General features: G+C 42.8%; 1 protein-coding gene and 1 pseudogene across 4 annotated transcripts in view; both read right to left on the reverse strand.

Annotated features, from left to right (window-relative positions):
* Positions 1 to 19,115, reverse strand: part of Ptpn13 (protein tyrosine phosphatase non-receptor type 13) — a 164,678-nt gene that overhangs the window by 93,936 nt on the left and 51,627 nt on the right. For all 4 annotated transcript variants that reach the window (XM_052198663.1, XM_052198664.1, XM_052198665.1 and 1 more), the window contains exons 3-6: positions 18,052 to 18,230; positions 15,438 to 15,503; positions 9,702 to 9,887; positions 6,814 to 6,901 (exon numbers count right to left, since the gene is read on the reverse strand). In XM_052198663.1, the coding sequence (XP_052054623.1) occupies positions 6,814 to 6,901; positions 9,702 to 9,887; positions 15,438 to 15,503; positions 18,052 to 18,230 (519 nt within the window). The remainder of the gene's footprint in view (positions 1 to 6,813; positions 6,902 to 9,701; positions 9,888 to 15,437; positions 15,504 to 18,051; positions 18,231 to 19,115) is intronic.
* LOC127696134 (SNW domain-containing protein 1-like) lies at positions 13,266 to 14,917 on the reverse strand (annotated as a pseudogene).

Raw genomic sequence — 19,115 nt, forward strand, 5'->3', positions numbered from 1 at the left:
GATAATTGTACAGACTAAAAACTAGCTGAAATACTAAACTTAGCTTCATATTTATAGTTTGATGGGGTTAAAACAAGGTATTTATCCCGTTTAAGACATGCCAAAAATGTCCATCCAGCTATATCAATTATATAAATCCACATATTCAGCACACAAAAAGGCATCTGTCCAGTCAGTACTGGAAAAAAATGTAGAAAATATTTTGAAGTTACAACCTTAATAGTCCTAAGACTCTGACAACTGTCTGGTATATTCTGTGATTTGAAAACAAATATGCTATATATTATGACTAGATCTTTCTGAGTAACAAGAAGTTGCTTGCAAATTCATTTGAAGCAAGCAGTTATCTCTTCACAGTAATAACTGTAAGCTTTAATTATCTGATAATAAATTTACCCTAAAAATATTAGGAAAGGTACAGGGGTATCAGTTGATGCCACAAATGACACAAATGTGCTGCTTATTTCCTATTTCTGTGAACATGGGCAACTCTGGTCGGCTTCCATATTTGAGGTACTGGAAATACAGGACATCAGGAAACATACCACATCTCACCCAGGCAGGTTTGCTTTCTCTCTTTTTTTTTTTTTAAAGATTTATTATTATATATAAGCACAGTGTGGCTATCCTCAGAAACCCCAGAAGAGGGCGTCAGATCTCATTACAGATGATTGTGAGCCACTATGTGGTTGCTGGGAATTGAACTCAGGACCTCTGGAAGAGCAGTAAGAGCTCTTAACCACTGAACCATCTCTCCAGCCCCGGGGCAGGTAATTACAAAATCTAGCTTCTAATCTATGTTGTAAAGCTCTAAGTATGGCTGTGATGCAGTCCTTTAGGGGTCACATGTGAAGTTCCCAAATTAAATTAGACACACATTCAAACAAATACAAATAAATATTAAAAAAAAAAAAAAACAAGAAAATACACATTGAAAATAAAGCAATCTACTTAAAAGATTATCACAATTTTGTTTTGTTTCTATAAACATGCCAAATTCAACTCTGGTGCAATTCATCCTTCAAGTTTTCAAATCCTATCTGCTGATAATCACAAACTTAAAGTCTCACACAACAATTACTTATGAAAGATGATCTCAATTCACAACTGAAATCTACCTGGTGACCATGGGACCACAGAAAAGGCTGTGGGACAGAAAGACCGTCTGAGAAGGTGGAAAGATGAGAGGGCGGGGCGGCAGACTGGAGGAAGCTGGGTAAGCAGGATGTGAAGCCAGCAGGAGATCGGTGCCACAAAGGACTCAGTTATAAAGTTACAAAAATGCTAAAGTGGGAAGATCCTGGTCATAATGATATAATGCAAAAGTCTAAGAGTTATAGAGCTGTAAGTTACAAAATGTTAGAGGAAGAAACCATTGTGGATTAAAAAGAGAGAGAGAGAGAGAGAGCTAAGAGGTTGCTGAAATGTGTTGTTGCCTGTAACTGGTCTTATTTGCATTTTGGAATAAAAAGGAGACGTGTCCTTAGGTAGGGGTGGAAACAGCACATGGTGAAAGCAGATGTCTGCGGGCCCAAACACATCATCTTTTAAACCAATATTTTAAACCAGTATTTTTAAACCAAATACTCCTATCTAGGCAGACTATCATCACACTCGGTCACACTCAGTCACACTCTGTCATGCTAATGATGACCATCTTCAACAGCACAACCAGACACAGAAGTGCCTCATTTATCTATTACAGGATGAAAACTTATTTTTTTATAAAAGGGGTTATTTATGTACAAGATGTAATATACAATTATAATTCTGAAAAACTACAAATTTTACTAAATAAAGAACCTAATATAGCAGCATAATTGTTTCATGTTGTTAAGGCACTAGGAAAAAAATCACTTGTCTAACAACTTAAAATGTGAGCTCAGATACGGAACCCAGCCACACGGGTGAGAAGAAACATGGCGTGCTAGGCTTCTTCGATGCTCAAGTCTGCTGGCCAAAGAGCATGTGCTGATAACAGCGTTTGGTAATCTGTACTTGAGACTAAACAAAATGTACACCAGTTGCCTGCTTTCCCAATACTTCTAAATGTGTGCATGCTGCTGATTTTATACAGTTAGCAGTAAACACCATGGCAGTCACCGAGGATGCATGACAGCGGTGCCCCTGGGGCACAGCTCCTCAGTCTGACACAGTTACCCCTATCACTGCAGCAGCAGAGCACAGCAGACTGCCTGTATCAGCACACTGTCACTAGGAAGATGACCCCTTCCACTATATAACTGTACATATGTGCACTCCAGAGCAGAACAATATGACACTGCTTTATTTGTTCCGTATTCACAATTCCTTGTAAAATAGCTTCCGAGAGAGTGATGGCCGAGCGAACTGATCGTTTAGCAGCAAGATGACTCTAAGGAGACTTCGATTTTAAATCAACCTATAAGCTTGAGCCAGCCAGTCAGCTTTCTCCTTTCCTCCCTCTACAACACGCAGGTTTGATTTAACACTCTGTTTTAGAGATGACAGGATCAGTGAGCTAACCAATCTGAACATTTCTGAGCTCTTCTCAACAGCAGCAGAATAAATTAAATTTTCTTTCTCCTTTCTGTTGCTGCTTCATTCTCCCTGGGTGTAGGATTATCCACAAAGAGGGGATTTATAACTTCTTTTGAGAGAAATGATGAAACCAGAGATAAGAAGGTTTCCCATAAAAGTCTTAGACCTGTTCTTTAATAGAGTATCCAGCGGGCTGGAGAGATGGCTCAGTAGTGGTTATGAGCACTGACTGCTCTTCCGGAGGTCATGTGTTCAAATCCCAGCAACCACAGGATGGTTCTCAACCATCCTTAAAGAGAAACAAATAAAAAACCTATGGGCCAGGGCGAGAGCGAGCGGGGTGCAGGGTGAGAACGGGCAAATGTGAGCAAGTCGGGAAGGGGGAAAAACAATAGAGAGTCAAGCTTTTCCCAGTAGGACAAGAGGCGATTGTTAGATTTTTCTGGTCTGTTCGGGAGGCCCTGAGCTCCCTTCATAGACAGGGACCATCATCAACCATAAGCATCCAGGTTTACACTGAAGACACCAACGCTCTCCTGCTGGAGACGGCACAGTTTGCTCAAATCCAAACGGGGAAATGAACATCAAGTGAAGAGCTACAAATAAAAGACCTGAGAAAATCAGGGCAGAAGCGGCCGGCACACCCTTTAATCCAAAACACAAAAGGCTAGCCACCTGAGTTAGAAGCCAGCCTGGTCTACAGAGCGAGATCCAGGACAGACAGGGCGACACAGAGAAAACTTGTCTTGGAAATGGAACAAAAAAAAAAAATTTAAGAATATAAAAAGTCTCCACAGAGTGCACCCCACTTATTTCAATTAAACTGGAAAAAATTTCCTTGTAAAGCACATGTTCTAGCTATTTTTATTATATCTGAGTTAATATGTGATGGGTACCACCACTCTCTTTGCCCATTCACACACACAGCATCTCTGGGAAGGAAACTCTGAAATGACATCTCAGTATTAACTAGGCTCCTCAGTTCCCTGACTCTCCTTCAAAATGTGCTCAAGTACACAGAAAGAGGGAACAGGGCAGTATCCACACTACCTGTATCTGAAGCCATGATGGCTTCCTGAAGCCATGATGTTGTCTCCTAAAATTAAGCCTGGCAAGAAGGGTGTGTGTGTGTGTGTGTGTGTGTGTGTGTGTGTGTGTGTGAGTGTGTGAGTGTGTGAACAATGCTATCAGTAATGGCAGCAGTGAGTATCATAGGGGATGACAGGCCACTAGTTTAGACCTTCACTTTGTGACATATCTCAGAAGATGCAAGAGCCACCCTCCAAGGTCATCTACTCATACATGGCACGGTGAATGGTAGTGACTTAGCAACCACACAACAGATACTGGCATTCTCCCTGAACTGGCTGGCTTCTTTCAACCTGACTCTGTATCTCTCTGCCGTCTTACTGCATTCTTTATTGAACACTGTGATCAGAATCCTAACACACTGCAGCTACCTGCCCATGGATACTGACAACGGGTGAAAAGAATGCTTCACTAGCAATGCGGGCTCAGGCTACTTGGCTCCTAGTAACCAGAGTGAGCTAGCCTGCCCTAATGGAACATCTCCATCCTAGGAGAATATCTATGATGATTACTTATTTACTGTATATGAATGCTCTCTCTGCATGCACACCTGCATGTCAGAAGACAAGATCTTGTTATAGATGGTCATGAGCCACCATGCAGGTGCTGGGAATTGAACTCAGGACCTCTGAAAGGCTCATCTAGCCAGCCCCAGAGTATCTATTCTTCAACAGCTCATTTTTTTAGTCTTAAGCTTCTGAATTGGTGTATGCTACTGACAATTGGCTGCTAATTGCTTCTCCACATGGAGGTCTTAATTAGCATAACTTCCTTCAATTTTGTTGAGCTTTTGTACAAATGAAAAAGAAACTTAAAAGGGCTCCTGCACAATACTATTACTGCCATGCAAGCACTGCCTAGGAACACAGGACTCCTCCTCCATTATACCTAACCAAAGAAGGGTGCAATTTCAACTCCAAATAAACTGGAGGAAATGCTGGGTTCTTTTACTACTCCAAAATATAAATAGAAAAAAGTTCACCTGAGAGGCACACATTGTTAATTCTTTACAAAAATCTTTTCAGTTTAGAGAGGGACGGATTTTATGATCCAACTATAAATGACTTCTATTAGTTTGTAAAATCACGAGCATTCCTTCACCACCTGGGTTGAAACAGCACATAAGTCCACTCCTGAAGAACTATTAGGAACTATTAAGCAGTGCCGGTGCATCATTTTAGAAAAAAGTTAAAGCTATAAATTAAAAGGGATTAAAACTTATTCTCAAACAACTTAGAATGCTTTTATTGTTGCAGTAAGAAAAGGGTCAGAGTCTGGAGATGGCTCAGTGGGGAAGAGCACCTGCTCTTCCAGAGGACTCTGGTTCAGTTCCCAGCACCCATACTGCAGCTCACAACCATCTGTAATTCTAGTTCCAGGGAATCTGACTCCATCACACAGACATATTTGCAGACAAAACACAAATGCACAAAATGATAAAAATGATAACACAAAAATGATAAAAAATAAAATCATTAAAGAAAAAGTCAGGCAACACAGGCCAATTAATTGAGCTAGTAACACACAGACATGAATTGTACAGCATGGCCATGTAACTGGCAGGAGGGTGGATAATGGGACACTCCGGGAGGGCTGGGGACAGATCAGGACACAGAGGGACGAGGTGTAGAAGGTAGGAGGGAGGGGACCACAGGGGAGAACATAGAAGGGGGAGAGTAGGGGAGAGAGGGAAGCGGGCTGGGAAGACAGAATAAACAGTCTCCTGTAACTATCCTGTCCTGAGAAGGAGGGGGTCTGAAACTGATGGACTCTTTGCACAATGAACACAACATGACCATACTTTAAATCCTGGTACAGTACAAGAGAAGCACTTTTACCCACAGTGTGTCACATATCCAAGGGACATGAAGATTTGCAAGAAGGGATTAAAAATAACTGCTACCAGAACATTCTAAAAACTAACTTAGACAAACCTCACTTTATACTTTTATCCACATATAAATAATATATATTGGGAAAATGAAAGCTAAGATACTTTTTCAGAAACAATAATCTTTATTTTTTGAAAGGAAAATTTAAAAAAACAGGCAATTTGTAAGTTTCAGTATATTGTTATATTATTTCATTTTCATACTGTCATTGCTGATCAAGTTTCATCATAGGTTATTTGTCTCCAGTGCTTGGTTTCAGGTGTCCGCTTGAGAACTTTGGACAGGTCTCCAAGGTAACAAGTAAAGAAAACCACTGAGAGGGCCATTTAACCAATCAGAGAACAACACAGAATCCCCACAAAACACACAGGGACATCTAACCAACTGGAGCACACAGCACAGAATCCCCACAAAACACACGGACATCTAACCAACTGGACCACACAGCACAGAGTTCCCATAAAACACATGTGCTCCTCTTCCTGACTTCAGGAGAAACAGGGCCCTGGTTTGGAGTACACAGTCATTGCTTAAGAGGTTTCTGAACTCTGCAAACAGTACAGATAATCAAGAGTCTATGCTTCAATGCTACAAGAAAGGGTTTCTCACAGGTTTCTTTTTTGCTGTTGCTTGTTTTTAAATAAGATAGCTATATGTTGGTTGAGTAAATTAAAAATTAGAAATGCTAATTTTTTATTTTTAGTTTATATGATTACATACATTAGAACATATTTGAATATACTTGTTATTTTTATTTTTTTCTTTGTACAAAATATTCTTGCTAATGTTTATGTTACCATGACGTTCAAAAATTCCTGATAGGTAAAAAGAAAGTAACAAATATAATTTACAAAATAAACTATGGCAGTATTTGGCAAGTGAAAGTTCGGGAATACTTTCTCATGAAATCAATTCAGTGGATCCTGCCTGTCGTTAAAAGGGAGCGCGAACAGAAAACACCGGTACTCAGTGAGAACAATGCTGCCTTCTGGAGTTTTCTCTCCAGGGGTCTTGATGCTTATAAACACATGTGTGCCCATCTGGTCATGCTGTAAAATCTAACCTTAATATAAACGGCCTTGAGAGGTAAAGTGTTTGGTGGCCCTGATAAAGGCCCCCTGGAGAGGGCACGAGCTTGTGTGGGAGTTGTGGCAGTGAACGTTTTATGACTGCAATGTTTATTTATTGTTGTGCCTGATGTGTTGCTCCATCCCCAGGGTTCCTCTCTGCATCCCTGGATCCTCAGAACCGCAGTCACAGTCGACCAGGTTTCTCAGCCAGGCAAACACCCGCTCCGCCCTCTCCCTCTTACCTGTGGGTAATCCTTTTCCTCTCAGCCGGTCTCGGATGGCCTGGCTCCGGTCAGGCTTTGGCTCACTGCTACGGGAAAGCGAATCCGTCTGTACACAAATGATCAAAAATCAAATTCGATAAAACAATCTTTTTTTTTTTTTGGTTGGGGGGAGGGGTCAGTGACTGTCCACAGAACAGCACATTACCCAACCTTGAGGACTTAGTACCAAGTAAGGAGCCGCCATGCCTGACTATAATCTTTATGGCTTGGGTAAGACTTATATGCACCAGGACTGGCCCGTCTACCTTCACAAGGTCAAAAGACAACCAAACACACAGAGCTGTACCTGGGGCTCGGGGTTAAAAGTGGCTCCATTTGAAAGCGGTAACTTGAGGATAACTACTTTCGTCTCTCAAATTAGACTTAAACAATTTTAAGGCTAGAATAGTTTTGAATAATCAAACTTTCTCCTGGCTGCAGCTATACATAGAGAATACTAGTTTAAATGATTTAAGAAGTAATTTCCTAGATACTGCTGGCAGAATTACATAGTCTGCTAGATTTTTAAACCAGATACGTTGGCAAGTGACTATTTAAATTGATGCATCATGGAATTCTCTTTATAACATGTTTCGGTGGTCTGAAATTTCAATGACTTTAACCATACTTACATAAAATAAGCCATGCCAAATTAGGTCAACTCTGTATTATACAGGGTGAAAGTTAGAACACTGGCTCTCTTAGAAAAACAGAATAAAAACAGATTACAGTTGACAAGAACAATGATGCTAAATGTAGTTCAAAAGGCATGTGCCACGCCTGCACCCAGGCGCACACATTTTAATATTTATTACTGAAGTGTGCATATAGGTCAAAATTCATGGTTCACAGCAATTTATTTTATATTTAAAAGAAGTTTTAAAAGTATTTCTGAAATGATGCTGCCCTTGAACTGCATAATGGTATCAGTCATACTGCACTGATGGTAACAGGAAAATAGTGAATATCATAGATAATGTGAATGCCTGCTTTGAGGCCACTATCAGTAACAACTGCTGTTTAGGGAACAATTATACCAGGCCCTGTACAGTGCATTATCAACACCATACCTAATTCTCGTAGCAACCTGGTATACTATGTGCCATTCTTACTACCATAACTGTTACAGACGCTCTGAAATGGCAAAACCGTGTGGAGTGCCTGAAAGCCGCTCTGTTACCTTCACACCTGCCCGGTGACATGGATGGATGCTATGTAGAAATAACTGTAGTTCTTACAGTTAGTCAAAGTTAAGGTAAAAGTGCTGTAGGACTAGAGGACCCAAGGGACTTGAGCTGGCTTGCTGACCGGCTCACGGCTGACTAATCTTACGTAAGCGCTTCAACCATCACAGTGCCCACTGGAGGCAGGAACAGCCTTGCCGGCAGAGACTGGCAGCTTCTGACTGTGTCTCTACTATACAACAGTCTAGCAGCTTCCATTTTACTTTCTGAAAGGACATATGGGCATAAAATGGAGGCAGCTGGAGCAAGAGAACTCCATCCGTCACCCATGACCCACATGCCCCATCACAGCATCACTAAAGTTTAGTGAAAGTTCACACTTTGACTATGAGACCTTTGAGCCTATTTCTCACCCTACAGGAAAGTGTGCAAAATATGTATATACTTCATTTGCCAAGACAAAGAATTAAGAGAAAGTTAGGAAGAACACCATGTGACAGCCCACACGGAGAAGGGACAAGCACTGAATGACAGCCATAATGAAGCAAGAGTGGGTAAGTATGTATGTGTGTGTATAGATGGACGGATAGATCGATGAATAGGTGGGTGGATGGATGGATGGGTGGGTGGATTGGTAGATGGGTGGGTGGATTGGTGGATGGATGGATTATATGGATGGGTGGGTGGGTGGGTGGGTGGATGGATGGGTGGGTGGGTGGGTGGATGATGGATGGGTGGGTGGATGGATGGATGGATGGATGGATTAGATGGATGGATGGATGGATGGATGGATGGATGTGTGGGTGGATAGATGGATGGATGGATGGATAGATGGATGGATGGATGGATTAGATGGATGGATGGATGGATGGATGGATGGATGGATGGATGGATTAGATGGATGGATGGGTGGGTGGGTGGATGGATGGATGGATGGATGGATGGGTGGGTGGGTGGATGGATGGATGGATGGATTAGATGGATGGATGGGTGGATGGATGGATGGATGGATTAGATGGATGGATGGGTGGGTGGATGGATGGATGGATGGATGGATGGATGGATGGGTGGGTGGGTGGATGGATGGATGGATGGATGGATGAAGGGAGGGAGGGGGAGGGAGGGATGAATGTACAGATCAGTTGATCGATTTTATTCTTGAGTTCTTTGCATCCTGGAAGAGAGAGAACGGAGGCATCGGAGTGTCAGGGAGCACAGGGCCGTGGATGCCTTCACACGAGAGACCATGAGGAAGGTTGAGAAGGTCACGGGAATCCTGACACATGAGGGCCAGAGAGAAGTCTGGAAGGAGGAGCACAGGAAGCACTTCTGAAATCACTCTGAATGCATTTCCTCAGGGTGCTCATGGTGGTCTGCTCAGAGATCTCTGGGAAGGACCAGAGGAGAAAAGCAGGCGTGGGCAGACTGTTACAGCTCGGAGCTGTCATCATTCTACCATCTTTTCTAGAACACAGTTCCTTAAAAAAAGAGGCTTTCATAAAACGCGGAAGTCACAGAATTCTAATTTTTAAAGAACTGTTTGTAGTAAACAATCAACCCTGAAACAATAAACCCCATTTTTACTCTTTATCTTGAAAAGCTGTCCGGTACATTTAAAGAGAAGCTGTGACACCACTGATTTTCGAACTGTGACTACGCTTCCGAGTCAGAGCTGTAGCTTACCCCAGAGATGTTCCCCAGAACCAGCTTCACCAACTGCTTCACGTAGGAGAAGGAAGGCACGCAGCTGCTGTTCCTGATGTGGGCACTGCAGGCATCCAGCACGGTGCGTACCGACACCCGGGCATAGACGACATCCTCACACATGCCCAGCAGGATGCTGTTGAGATGGTCTCCCAGCTTGATGGGCTGACAGGGAAGGAGAGGAGAGGAAGGCCATGTTAGTAACCACAGATAAGGGGCCTTGATGGGATCTCAGAACACAGCTAGTGTTCAAAATTATGTTCTATTAGCAATTATGTCTCACTGATGTATTTGATTCAGAAACCATGACAGAAGGAAGTTAACGTATCTCCCTAGATATAAAATGTAACAACAACAACAACAAAGAAGCGATTGATTTTATAATGAAGAGCATGGGGTTTCTGCTTTGTTTGTTTCAGGGTATCACTGAACAGCCCTGGCTGACCCAGAAATCTCTATATAGACCAGGCCAGTCTTGAACTCACAGATACTCCTGCCTCACCTACCCTGGTGCTGGGATCAAAGGAATTCTTTGATTCTTCTAATACATTGAGAAATGGGGACGGTATTTCAATATTCACTGTTCAATAAGATCTTCTCTCTATAATTTGGGATTTGTATGATAAAGTGGAAGATTCCAGATGTTGAAATAACTTGAGAACAGTTAAATGCGATGCTCAATAATCTGATGAAACAAATCAGAGTGTGACATTATTTATTAGTTAAAATAGATTTTAAGTTACTACAATTAAATGGCCCATAAGCATAAAGAAGGATGGTGAGCATCCCTGTTCATTAAGAAATACAAAACTGGGCCGGAGACATGGCCCAGTGGTTAACAGCACTGACTGCTTTTCCAGCGGTCCTGAGTTCAAATCCCAGCAACCACATGGAGGCTTACAACCATCTGTAATGGGATCTGATACCCTCTTCTGGTGTGTCTGAAGACAGCTACAGTGTACTCTGTGTGTGTGTGTGTGTGTGTGTGTGTGTGTGTATTCTTTTAAAAAAGAAATACAAAACAGCCACAGGGAGGAGCTTGTGAGCTGGAGTGCGTCTCACAAGCAGGATGCTTACTCAGCAGGTGTGAGGTCCTAGGCTCAATTCTCCAGTATCCCGAGAACGTATTTATCAAATTAAAAGTCTACTAACATTACATACTGGCCAGCCACTGTGGCTGTGTAAGCTCTAACATGCATTTGCATATCTAAACAACAGCTTCATGTGGCGCCTCATCCACTGAGGCATCCCTTTCCCCTTGTGTTGCAGTAAATGCAATTTCCTTTAAAATACTACTCTTGGGCTCTAATTACACATCTGACCTTGGTTTTTCCATTTCCCCTAAAAGAGCATTCATTATATTATACTGTCATTATCTATTTAGCTATCTGTATCTTCCAGTAGAGTTCAGAGGTATGACCCATCAGCAGGTCTAATGTTTAGTGTTTTGTCTGACACAAGAAATACTTATGAAATACTTTTAAATTAATGTTAAAGTATTTCTAAAATGGTAAGGTTTTGTGATCATAAAGTATAACTTTATATTATTCCTAGAATTTTTGCATTATCACACGGACTTTATTTCTAGTCATTATATATATGAAATTTAAGAATATAAAATGTAATTGTAGACTGCTCCATTTTACCTGATCATTATGTTGCATGACAAATAACATCAATTTCTCCAGGAACACCTGATTTTCTCATTTATATTTACAGAGCTAAAACTAAGGAAAGAAAGGAAATATACAAAAGTTTCCAAGAGTTAAATTAGATTGAGTTGTGCTGAATGATATCACTAATCTCAGGAATTTTAAGATGTATAAATTGTGGATTAAAAGGTATTTAAATACTAAATACTAAAAGTATTTACATTAATTAAAAATATTTAATTCTGATAGTCAATAAAATACAACTGCTTTTGTTTCTTTTTTTTTTCTTATTTATTTATTGTTATATCTAAGTACACTGTAGCTATCTTCAGACATACCAGAAGAGTGGATCGGACACCATTACAGATGTTTGTGTGCCACAATGAGGTTGCTGAGATTTGAACTCAGGACCCTCGGAAGAGCAGTCAGTGCTCTTACCCAATGAGTCACTCTCCAGCCATTTTTGATTTCTAAATGACTAAAATAAACCCATCTTTTCATTCCTCCTCTTCTTTATCATTTTGTGTGTGTGTGTGTGTGTCTGTGTGCATATACACACACTCACAGGTATGTTGGTATATGTACAGATATGCTCACATATATGTGCACACATGGAGACCAGAGGCCGACACTGGGTTCTTCCACTGTCCTTTTCCGCAGGGCCACTTAAGGCAGGGTTTCTTGCTAGAACTGCAGCACGCCCATCAGTCATCTGCTGACACGCCAGTGAGCTGTGACCATGAGCTCTAGGGCAGCCTCTCTCCAGCCCCCATGCACCAGCGTTACACATATGCTTGACCAGGCCCTGCTTTTGTGTGTGACAGAGATCCCAAGATAAGTTGCCGTGCTCGTGGGGCAAGCGATTTACTGTCCGAGCCACCTCACCAGGCCTAAATGACATGCTAAATGTTATAAAGTTGTTCTGAATGCTTTCACTCCTGTTTTCTATTATGTTTATATTGAGATTCCGAACAGCAAAATTATTTTAGAACAGAAATGCTAAAACTGGCCTAATGACTTCACCAGAGTACAGGGTTTAAGAGTTGGCCTCAGGTGTGTACCTGCTATTGCGGGAGCACTGGTGTAGGATTCTGACATTCCAAGGGCACAAAACTATCAAATTCCCACAGCCTTAGGGGGCTGGAACAGGAATAGAGACCCTGCTTTCCCTACCACAGGCTGAGTGGGACAGGGACACTATCTCTATCATAGGCTGAGTCCGTGGGGAGCGCTTATCTCCCCCACAGCAGGCTGACTGACTGGGGTAGAGGTCATCTTCCCTAACACATCGGTAGAACTGCTACATCCCTACTGTCAGTGCGAGACTGACTCATCGGACATTTAGATCCTACATCAGTAGATGGTGAGATTAAAGTATTCTAACATCAGCACGCCACCCTTCTGACCCCACTCCATCTCACAGCTTAGTCTCAGATAGTGACCTGGGAGTGACTGCCAGTCACTTAGGACCTTTTTTTGTTGTCATTCATAAAGTTCTTACAGAAAAATTTGCCCTTGGATTACTGTCACACACAAGGAAGTAGTCTCAATGCTGTGTGAGGCGGTGTTGTCTGTAAGTGCTGCAGATTGGAGAACCTTTATTAAAACAAACAAACAAACAAACAAACAAACAAACAAACAGGCTCCAATGTGGAACTCAATCCTGGAATAAAACTGAGTGCTGGGATCTATCACTGAGATTTGTTTTTTCTTTTTCTTTCTTTCTTTTTTTTTTGTTTTGTTTTATCTTTAGTCTTTTGTTTACAGTCCAGTCTTTACAGTCTTTATTCCCCTGCAGGTCCCCCCTCCGACACTTCCTCACCCCACTCTTCTTCCCCCTACTTCAAGAGGATGTCCCCACTTCCTGGGGTCTCAAGTGTCTGAGGGATAGACACATCTTCTCTCACTGAGGCCAGACCAGGCAGTCCTCTGCCATATACGTCAGATTGAAGAGGCCCATTTTCTCCTTCCCCTGCTTCTTGCCTGCATGCTCATGTTCCTTGGGGCGATTGCTATTGGAGCGTCTTTTAGAGCCATGGTGCTGTTTTGCTTCTTCTAAAAACCTAAATCAAGGAACTTCCTCAAACTGAACTGGTCCTTCTTGGCCTCTCTGTCTATGGTCTGAACCAGAAAACACCTTCTCAGGAATGGATCTGTTGGTTTGTATCCTGGTTTCGGGGTCGTCGCCGCACATGCCCTCGTGCAGGTTTTACTGGCCCTGTAGATCCTCTGAGTCAGCCTTGCCACCTTACGAGGCCTGATCATAAACATTGTAAACGTCATCTTCTCCACCATTGCTCATACCCTTGGAGTGGTTAAAGAGCCTTCGGGCACACGGGACTTCACTGGAACTCCAGGGACTGGGCATGCCAAGAGCAGTGACTTCACTGATAACTCCATTTTCATTTCTCTGTGGTTTTGACCTCTTCTCAGGCGCTGCCCAGGAAAGGTCCCAGTCCCGCTGCCTCTCTTCTCGCCTGTCATGGTGGGTCTCATCCCTTTCGAGGGGCTCTCCATCCTCTTTCTCCACATGGGGATTCATCACTGCTCTCCTTTCTCTGGCCTTCTGGGTCATTTCTCTAAGTTTCTCCTTTTTTCTTTGAGCCATTGTTCTCTCTTCCTGGGCTTGCATTTCCATACCTTCACGAGCCTTCCGTTCAGCAATGTAGAGCGCTTCAGCCAGTCTGGAAATATTTTCATTTATGTGGACAGTCTGAAGTCCTTTTCTATCAGCAGCCAGCCGTCTGTCTATGCAGTGGAACTGTATAAGCCTTCGAGTTCCTCCACTTGGATACACATGGTGGGATCTCCAACTCCTGCTGTTCTTTTACAATCTTCTTCCGAAGAGTAGTGTGCCATTACAGGCACAAGAGGAGATGGTTGTCTCTGGGGAATTTTCTTATAAATTCTGAGTCTTGGAGACTCCATTGGGGGTTTCTGCATTTTTACGATCTGAACAGCCCTCTGTTTAGGTCGTGAATTGAATGCTCCTCCTTGCTGAGATGGCATGTAGTGGATCTACTGAGCGGGAGGCAGCTTCTCAGCTGCAGGGCAGGCTCGGCCACAGCAACCTTCCTCGATTATCTTCTCCAAGGCTATTCTTGACCTTTCTGTTATCTCTTTAATCATCTGTTCTTCTGGCCTTTGCAGGTCTGGATCATCTTTATTCATAACCTCCTTTGGAACCACATCAGTATATTTGCTATGAATGGCCTTGTCGTTGAAATGTCCCTGTTGAGCAATTGTGTCACATTTAATTTTCCCTTTATGATCCAGCTGAATGGCCAGAGCATTGGACATTTTTTTCTGTCTCCCCATATCCAGGGAAATTGGGCCACATGGATTTCAGGGAAAGCACTTCCATCTCCAAAATCCTCCAGGGACTGCAGAATCCAGCTTTTCCCGTATGCATGAGGGAGGCTCCCTTTGAGAGGACACCAGAGAGGTCTGCAGCTCTTGCCCATTCTTCAGCTTCAAGCTGGTTCTGGGATAGCTGAGTTGGGATAGCTGAGTAGGCGCAGGTAAAAAGCTGGTGAGTGACATCTTCTTCTGCTTCTTCATGCGCAAATCACAGCTTCCAGAGGGCAAATCTTGCCCGCAAGGAGGAACATAATGGAAAAAATGCTCACTACACAGGTGGCCTGATCGAACGGCCCTCTAGGATTTGCAGTTCTTTGAGCAGGAATTGTGGCAGCCACCGGTCTGTAGTCCAACTAATCCAACAAAGGCCATTTGGGAATGGGAAGTCCAAGAATCAGTAGTTTCTCCATCCCACGAGGCTAGGTGTTGCAATTGGTCTTCTGTAGAAAGAGGTTCCAACAGATGTGCTGGCAAGTCAATGCAAGCAGTCGAAGGAGAGTCCTTAGGGCATCTCTAAAGTGATTTCACTCTGCCCACTCTTAGTTCACTCTGACCCTGACAGTGCATATATGAGCAACTGCTATGCAACACCCGTGTACCTGGCAGCACGCTGTAGCACACACACACACAATCATACCCAAGAGCTTTGTAAAAGGTATAGATAGGTATGTATCAGTATGAAAACATCATACATGTGACTTACCTGGCTTTGAGGTACTTCATGGTCAGCCCCCCAATACAATGTCATTCCAAGAGAATAAATATGGATCTGGGAAGAGAATTTTTATAAAAGTCACTTTATGGTAAAATAGAAAAAAATTAACAAGTATACTTTTTTTTTCAACACACACTACACACCAGCCACTGCCCAGGGAACACCCAACACACGCTACACACCAGCCACTGTCCAGGGAACATCCAACACACACTACATACCAGCAACCGCCCAAGGAACAACAAACACATACTACGTACAGAGAACATGTTTTTTATAACATGTAATTTGAGAAAAAAATCATTTCACACATCTTACATAACAGCATAGATATTAAAATAAAAACAGATGCCCCTTATTACAGTCTCAGCCTCTACTTCATGTGAGCCAATCTAGCAAGTCTGCTTTCTAATAAATACACATCACATGAGTTCTGCTGTCCAGAGAGCCCTGCCTAACATCATATGAGAGTTTCATTTCTAGGGTATTTTGTTTTTGCTTTTTTTGTTTTATGTTTTTGTTTTTGTTTTTTTGGTGGAGTACTTCAGCTTTTTCTTATTGCCTGCATTTTATTTGGTTCCTGTTTTTTAAACTTTGTTTTAAAATTCTATAAGATATCTTTAGTTCTCTTTAGCAATAGGTGAAAAAATCTGTATACAACTAAAATATTTTTACTTTATTATGTCATGGCACTTCTGCTTTTTTAAATTCTAAATTATTTCCAATGACTTTTAAGCTCACTCTGACTGACCCCACCTCAACTCTACAGGCAAACCCTAGGTTCCTCCTGCCATGCCTGTGTGCACTGGAACCTAACGTTGCAACACCTGGCCCAGCCTCTGCTTTTCTTCTTCCCTTTTCCATCCTATTTTGTGTGTGTCGACCAAGCTTTTCTTAAGCACTATTCATTTTTCCAAGAATGGTTCATGTTTGTCAATTAAAGTTTTGCCTACTGTCGATAATCCAGAGGTGATGTTTTAATCACATAAATCAATTTACACAGGTCTAGGGTATTGCTGTAATAGGCTTGCCCATGCTTTTATTTGGAGGAATGTGGATTTTGGGTTAGGAAAGCGGTAGATCGTTTTAAGCACTGCTTAATGGATCATAGTAGTAGAAACACGGAAGACAGTGAACTGTGGGGGCCTGGCTCAAGAGGTTTCAGAGGAGAAGAATTTTAATATGTTGCCTAGAAATCATTCTTGTGATATTTTGGTGAAGAATGTGGCTGCTTTTTGCCCTTGTCCAAAGAGTGTGCCTGAGACTAAAGTGGAGAGATTTAGATTCATTACATTGGCAAAAATCTCAAAACAGACTAGCATAGACTCTGTCCTGTTGTTCACTCTTATGAAGTGTGTTTTCATGAAACGGAGCAAGCTGAGCAAGAAAAAATACAAAATGTATGATTCAAGGAGAAAGGGGCACCAGGAAGTATAATCAAACTAAATCCAGCATTCAAAGAGATCAACAGATCAGAGACGGCGTGGTGTCCCGGCTTAGCTTCCATCTTGTGCAAAGAAATTAAAGAACAGCTTAGGTCCAGGTGTGGTGCTAGGAGACCAAGGCACGGAGCACAGCCCAGGACACCAAGCTTAAGCTGTGAAGGAAACGGTTAAAAACAGGAAGCCGGTAAAGACATAACTGAACAAGAGGCAGTATTCCAGCCCCGGCAAGCAGCAGCAGGGCCTAGAAGCTTCAGCCACGTGATTCTGACATTAGAGTCAAGGACAGAAGAAAGGGGCTCTCTAGGCTCTCCCTCTGTGACTAAGAAAGCCAATGAGATGGGGCATGCTGTAGGTGTGTCCTGCATGGAAGCCCAGACAGGCCGTTGTGTGACACTGTGAAAGTGAAGCCTGGACTGCCCTGGAGACCCCAGGACGTTGGAGATGCCAGAGTCATGGGATATCTGCTCATGAAAGTTGCTAACAGAAAGTGGAATCAGCCCAAGAGAAGGAAGTATGCTGCACTCAGCAACGATGAAAGGAGCTGGAGATCTGAAGAGCGTTTGACGTGAAACATGGAGATGCAGAGCTTGGAGAATCCCAGCTGGCTTTGGTCTTTCTTTGGTCTAGTATCCTTCATAATCTCCCTTCAAACCATTTTGGAATGGTTATATATATCCTGTGCCATTTTATGTTGGAAGTATGTGATCTGTTTTTTGATTTTGACTTTTGAGAGGATTACAGTTAAGAGATTGCATTAATGTTAAAATTTGAGAAACTTTGGACTTTTAAAACAAGTCTGAGCCTAATATAGACCATGGAACTTCTGAAGTTGGACTAAATACATTTCTGAATTATATTATGGCCCCAAGCCTATAGGGGATAGGAGTGGAATGTAGGTTTGAGTTTGGATGGCCCCTATAGACTCAGGTGTTTGAGTCTTGGCCCATAGGGCCAGGGACTATCAGGAGGTATGGCCTTATTGGAGGAAGTGAGTCATTGTAAAATTTATAGACATATAAATCTTAACACATATGGTTATTTTTAATTCAAAGGAATTTTCCATGGGCTGAGTAAGGGTAGCCCATTGTTTTGACCTGCCTTACTTCTATAAGAAATAAGAAACAGAATGAAAATATAAAAGAAGAGCAAACACTTACCTTTTCTACATCTGAGAGAGAGGTCAGGGAATGGCTCTGAAGAACCTCCGGCGCGGTGAACGCTCGCAGGTCCTGATTGGAGACATTCTCGTCCGTAAAGGACACACTGCCAGACGGCAGCAGCAGCAACGACCACGGAGAGATGATGAAGCCGAGGGCGGCGGGGTCAGCAATGCTCACTGGTGTGCCCGGCGCATCAAGGAAGAAATGATAATGCTTTAGGATTAGGGTTCAAAGAATCTGTAGTCACCTCAGCAGGTAGCCCAGCCTAAGTGTGCAGACATTAATACACAGTGTCATACACAAAGCCACTATGGCATGCGAGTGGATGTCACCTGCGCATAGATGTCACCTCCCCACAGTCACGGCCACTGTGCACAGTCACGTCTTTATCTGGCTTCATCAGTTAACACCTGGAAGGCAGGTCTCAGGAGCTGCTCATACAAGTTAACTCTGGTTTGATACTGATAGACAGAAAGGCCCAGGACTTTCCCATCATGGATTCTTTAGAGTACTCAGTGGAAACTATAGTTTCCAGACACTGTACACGTATAGCTCTTAGGTATAAATTCCGAGTCCCTGACCTTCCTGTCACTTAGCTGTGGACGGCACACTGGGGGACTAAGAACAACTGGTTTGGGTGCTTAGGGTGCATGGGGACGGGAGCAGAAGTGGACATCTTCCTTTGTGCCTCTCCACCTTATCTTGTGAACAGCACCTCTGTGAGCCTTGAGCTCATAGGCTGGCAGGGAGGGCTGGCCATTCCGCCCAGGGCTGGGATTACAGGTGCAGGCTGCACGCTTGTTCTCTCTCGTGGGTGCTGGGAATCTAAACTCGGGTTCTCAGGCTTCAGTGTTTCACAGGACCCAAGAACAGGGCGATCTGCATATACAGCCACCGTGACAAATATTTACATATAAATAAACAAAAATTAAGGCCAGTGAGATGGCTTAGAGTAAAGACCCTGGCTGCCAAGCCTGACGAACTGAGGTGAATCCCTGGGCTCTGCCAGGCAGGAGAGAATCAACTTCTCAAGGTATCCTATGACCTCCTAACATGGGCTG

This window comes from Apodemus sylvaticus, chromosome 11 (assembly GCF_947179515.1).
Source record: "Apodemus sylvaticus chromosome 11, mApoSyl1.1, whole genome shotgun sequence".
Lineage (NCBI taxonomy): Eukaryota > Metazoa > Chordata > Mammalia > Rodentia > Muridae > Apodemus > Apodemus sylvaticus.